Source organism: Micromys minutus, assembly GCF_963924665.1.
Source record: "Micromys minutus genome assembly, chromosome: 19".
NCBI lineage: Eukaryota > Metazoa > Chordata > Mammalia > Rodentia > Muridae > Micromys > Micromys minutus.
This window is the reverse complement of record NC_137954.1, coordinates 38111907-38117678: the sequence shown is the minus strand read 5'-3', so window position 1 is coordinate 38117678 and position 5772 is coordinate 38111907. Positions and strand designations below refer to the sequence as shown.

Here is a 5772-nt window from a genome sequence, read left to right as displayed (position 1 = left end):
CTCACCGCGCTCGGCAGCTGTACCCGCTCAGGCCGGGTATGCTGCGGGCCCCGCACTGAGGTGCGGCGGCGTCTGCGCTCTGGGTACCGCTCGGCCCCTGCCCGGAGTTCCCGGTGGTACTCCCAGCGTCCGGAGGGCTTCCAGGCGGCGGCGGGGCGCGGGGACTTTTCGTCTCTCCCTGGCTTCTCCCGAACGCGTCTATGAGCGCAGCGTTCCCGCCGTCGCTGATGATGATGCAGCGCCCGCTGGGGAGTAGTACCGCCTTCAGCATAGACTCGCTGATCGGCAGCCCGCCGCAGCCCAGTCCCGGCCATTTCGTCTATACCGGCTACCCCATGTTCATGCCCTACCGGCCGGTGGTGCTGCCGCCACCACCGCCGCCGCCTCCCGCGCTGCCCCAGGCAGCGCTGCAGCCCGCGCTACCGCCCGCGCACCCTCACCACCAGATCCCCAGCCTGCCCACCGGCTTCTGCTCCAGCCTGGCGCAGGGTATGGCTCTCACCTCCACGCTCATGGCCACGCTTCCCGGCGGCTTCTCTGCGTCGCCCCAGCACCAAGAGGCGGCGGCCGCCCGCAAGTTCGCTCCGCAGCCGCTGCCTGGGGGCGGCAACTTCGACAAAAACGAGGCGCTTCAAGCCGATGCGGAGGACGGCAAAGCCTTCTTGGCCAAGGAGGGGTCGCTGCTCGCTTTCTCTGCGGCCGAAGCAGTGCAGGCGTCGCTCGGTGAGTCTGCGGCGCGCGCAGCCGGAACGCTGGGACGGGAGGGAGTGGGGGCGGGCCAGCTCCGGGTTCCCGCCGAGACCCTGGGGACGAAGCCGCGCCCCCGCCCGACCTCCGCGGGAATAGCTGGAGGAGTTGCGGTGATGCCCACCCGAGCTTCCCAAAGGGGCATTTAACAAGCAACAAGCAGGATCATGGGAAAAGGGGACGTTTAGCGCTCTCCTGGTAGCTGCTCCAGGCCACACATCTGGTGGTGCGTTTGGCATACACACACAAACACACACAACACACACACACACACACACACACACACACACACACACACACACACACGCTGTAATGACTGAGGGTCCTTGGTGTGTTGCACCCTTAAAGAAAGGCCTATTTGGGTTGTCTTTTTCAGTTGCTCATGTAACCAAGAGCGTCTAGACTTAAATATCTTGGTTTTTCTGCTCGTCCAAGAGAACCAGATTCCTGAGAGGCTGTATGTGTATGAGCGCGCGCGCGCCCGCCCGCGTTAGGGACTATAGGGTGGGGAACTTCTAAGGTGACACAATCGATCTGTTTCAAGAAAACTGCGGGTCTGGCATCTGCACTACTTTTACTAGCTCACTCCTGCTGTGAAATTGAGGCTCACTTAATTTTAGTGTTCAGATGGTGGTGGGGAGGATCATGAACTCTCCCTTGGTCTTCAAACAGCCCCGGACCCTGGAGAAACAAAGGGAACCTCTCTTGAGCCTCAGGTCCAAGCAGCATCTTGCTACTTAAGCTGTTAGAGGCTGGGTGGGTGCGCGGGAGACATGGCAGTCCCTTGAGTAATGGTTCTGGGCAAAGGGCCGTCGCCTCTGCTGTCTCCTCCTCTCCTTTGAGCTTTTTTCTCACGCTCCCCCACTCCTCAAAGGCCAGGAAATCGCTATGTGTTAATGTGGTAGAAAGACAATCTGCTGGGGGGAACAGGGGTGAGGTGCTCAAGTGGGAAGGGGTTAGGGAAGGCAGTGTTCAAAATGTAATAAAATGCCGTTTGGTTTTGCTTTCAGTCGGGGCTGTCCGAGGGCAAGGGAAAGACGAGTCAAAGGTGGAAGATGACCCGAAGGGCAAGGAGGAGAGCTTCTCTCTGGAGAGCGATGTGGATTACAGCTCAGATGACAATTTGCCTGGCCAGACTGCACATAAGGAAGAAGACCCCGGCCATGCACTGGAGGAGACCCCGCAGAGCGGCGGTGCGGCAGGCAGCACCACATCCACGGGCAAGAACCGGCGGCGGCGGACTGCCTTCACCAGCGAACAGCTGCTGGAGCTGGAGAAGGAATTCCACTGCAAAAAGTACCTCTCCCTGACCGAGCGCTCGCAGATAGCCCATGCCCTCAAACTCAGCGAGGTGCAAGTCAAAATCTGGTTCCAGAACCGCCGGGCTAAGTGGAAACGCGTCAAAGCAGGCAACGCCAATTCCAAGACGGGAGAGCCCTCTCGGAACCCCAAGATCGTCGTCCCCATCCCTGTCCACGTCAGCAGGTTCGCTATTCGAAGTCAACACCAGCAGCTGGAGCAGGCCCGACCTTGAGGGCCTAGCCAGGGTGGGCACCACCGTGGAGAGGCCCTAACACCCGAGGGAACCCGTGTCAGACTCCACTGTTTAAAACAGAACTCAGAGGCACCTCCCAGATGTGGACATCCCAAGCAAATTGAGAGTATATTCATTAGACGGGCTTAAAGGGGGCTACAGCCACACCAGAAGATACACTAAATATTTATTATACAACCCTACTTTGTACATAGATCTCTCTATATATAGACTGGATCTCACGGCAGTGTTTTGAAAGGGATAGGATCAAACCTCTCCACTCACACTTTTCGAGATGAAACAAAACCACCACTGTACTCTGTCGCCCTGAGCGACCACCTTCCCGTACTTTCCCAAAGGTAACCGGGAGACACAGGAACACTGCGGTTTAAGCTTATTTTTGTTGTTGTTGTTTGTTTGTTTGTTTGTATTCTGGCTTTTTGAGTTGAGCGCAGAGCAGTCGTTCTTTTGAGCAGTCCGGGAATCTGCTGTGCTCATTTTACCTTTGCCTGGCTTTCTTTCCTGGGCTTGTATATCCTATCTGAGCCATGTCGGAAGCACGTCTCCGTCGTGTTTAATTTATTTCAATGTAGCTTATTTTCATATAAGTTATGACATTTAAACAATCTCAGTCTTGTGAATAATAAAAAGAAAAGCAAGGAAAACCTATAAGCTCAATCCTTGGGGCCTCGAAAGAGTGCCCACCCCCTGGGCACTTCAAGGGCACTGCCAGTGTGTAACCAGCTAAGTGGCTTGCGACCAGGACGGAGGCTGACTGGCCCTAAGCCAAGTAGGGCCTGAACAGGCTTTTGAGAGTAGAACTGTGAGTTTAAGAAAGTCTAGTTTTCATTTTAGGAATCTGGCACGCCCTTTCTAGAATAGCCTGGGGACTGGCAAACTTTGGTCCAAAGAGGAAGGAAAGCAAGCTCCAAATCCAATGCAGCCAGGGGAAGAAACTCTGACCCTAAAAGCAGCGGTCTTCGCTGACTCTTAAGGCCTCGGATCCATAAATCAGGCGTTATCTTCCGACAAGAGCCGGAACCCAGCAAGCCCTGCCGGCTTCCCGGCAGCTCTGGGCTTGAAGGAAGGCTCTGAGCTCCAAGACCCCGCACCTCCCCCTCCGGGCGGGGTCAAAAGGGGCGTGCCCTGACCACTGCCCCACCCCAAGGTTGCTGGGGACCGCTGCCCCTCACAGGGAGAAGGGGGATCGTAGTGAGTTGGTGGTGGGTTAATGCACAGAAGCCTAAGATTAGGGAGTATTTCTGCCTAGGAGGGGCGACCTGTAAAGTTCGAGAGGGGCGTGACCTGCTCCACTCCTCCCCCTCAGTACTGCGACAGAAGCAGGGGGGTGGGGTGGGAGGGGGTCTGCGCTCGAAGCGTCCAGAGAGATGCCAGGGCCAGGCGCTCCTAAAACCGTATCCCCGAAGCAGACTAGTGATGGCGATCACGGTGCCCAGGTCCATCTGACCATTAAACTTGCAGCCCTAAGAGAAACTAGTGGCTCCACTACATCAACATTTCAAATAGGTGAACCCTCAGATGCACGTCACCGCTGTGGTCCCAGTCCAAGAAGGGGAGTCGCAGCGCCCTGTGTCAATAGTGACTTAATTTATAACACTTTGCACTGGTCACCTCAGCGGCACAGGGGTCGGGGCAGAGAGGCCTTTGACCAAACTTCATCCAGACCTTCAGGCACAGGGTGGTTTCCTTCCCAATATTTCCTGTATTTGGGAAATACCTCGGGCTTGGGTTTTTAAGACGTAATAGTGTCCTTTACTCCTAAGGTTAGAAGGCTCTAGAAAGCTCTGGAGTCCCCTGCTGTTCTCCATGCCCAGAGTAGCCTCAGGAAAGAGGGGGCTGGGAGGGGGGACTGTGCATCCCGCACGGACAGCAAACCTGTATTGCCCGGAGGCTTCTCGCTGGTGTGCCCAGAGCCCTGGCCTTCGGTGAGCACTATCTGCTTCAGCCAAGTTCCCACTGGCTGGTGTCAACGCAGGTGCGGAAAATTCTAGATCCTAAGGGACGCCAAGTTCTCTTTTCTGCATACACAACAACCTGGACTAGTCCTTTGATGGCACCCACGTGTGACCGCGGAGTAGGTGGAACTGTGGAAAAGGTCCAGCCCAGAACTGGGTTAGATGAGCGGCAAGATGCAGCCTCCAGCTCCAGTGGTACTGCAGAAGTCAACAGTACCCCGGATCCCAGGGTGCCCCCTCAATATAACCTGTCCACCACACTAGATGTAAATAACTCCTACCAGCTCTCTCCCAAAGCCTTTGTCATGGGTGGGCCTCAAAGAGGATGGAAACCTTGATGCACCACAAACCCCTTGAGAGAGCAAACGTCCCCTGGGATAAGCCGCCTTCGGGGATCCCCACTGTGAGACCCGAGCTGCCTAGCAAAGTCCTCCCACCATTTAGAAGCACAGGGAGTGTCCTGAGATACTGCCTGCATGGGGAGCTGTCCGTGCCATTCCTCCCCAAGCCCTCAGGGCCCTGGAACCCCAGAGCTCAGATCCCGAGGCCCTGGAGACAGGCCGAGGGCAGGAAGATAAACAGGCAGCCCTTGATGGCCGCTGTCATCATGGCCGTCATCATGGCTTTCATTTGGCTGCCTAATGAGTCACATCACAGGCAGAGAGAAAAATTGTCAATCGCCTGGGCCCTAATGAATTTTTTTGCAAATTGTAATCAAGCCAGGCCGTCTCAGCTGGCTGATTAATGAGACCCACGAGGCTCGGCCAGCACCTCAGCTTTTTATTCCATCCCGTCCTCCCTGCACTAAATTAACAGCAACTTGTCTGAGCTTCAAATTAACTCCCAATGATTAATTCTGATGGGGGGGCCTGAAGAATAGCTTGTTCTAATAGGCTCTGGCCTGAGATGCTGTTGGAAATTAATACACTTCCCCTTTGGCTGCCGGCTTTAATCCAAGGTTGGGTTTTGACATCACTATATTTGTTGTTACAATAAATTCCACTTACATCTGCAGATCAAATAATTACGATCAGGAGTGCACAGACGGGGGGGGGGGGGGCAGCTGCTGGTGCAGTGGGACACCTGGGGGCTGACCTCAGATCCACATTCATGGGGTGGGGGTTATCCTGGGAACTGCCACCTGACCCTTGTTCTCATTTCCCAGAATCCTTCCCTACCAGGGAGCTGAGTGCTCCCAACCCTTTGGAAAACAGAGGTTGCTTTGAAAACCTACACCCAGATCTTCATCCAAGCATCCTGCTCCTCCAATTCCCCCTCCAAGACTGGGGTTTCCTTTCCAGCAAAGCAGCCTAGCCCCCTGTATAGGGCTTTCTCCAGCCCTAACCTACACTGGAATTTTCAAGATCTAGCAAAAGCTTGTTACCCAGACAGCTAGCCTTTGCTCCCTGAGATGGTTCCTTCTGCGTGCCTTTTCGGCTAAATGGGCAGAGGGCAAGGCCTTCGGGCCATCTTCAGCTGGGACTGACCACTCATGACCAGTCTGGCTATGGTTGG

General features: G+C 55.5%; 1 protein-coding gene across 1 annotated transcript; it reads left to right on the top strand.

Annotated features, from left to right (window-relative positions):
* Positions 1 to 200: 200 nt before the first annotated feature.
* Positions 201 to 2281, top strand: GBX2 (gastrulation brain homeobox 2; the record flags this gene model as incomplete). The annotated part of the gene is made up of 2 exons (XM_080932671.1): positions 201 to 723; positions 1758 to 2281. The coding sequence occupies 2 exons, from the start codon at positions 201 to 203 to the stop codon at positions 2279 to 2281; spliced, it is 1047 nt and encodes a 348-aa protein (XP_080788797.1).
* Positions 2282 to 5772: the final 3491 nt, after the last annotated feature.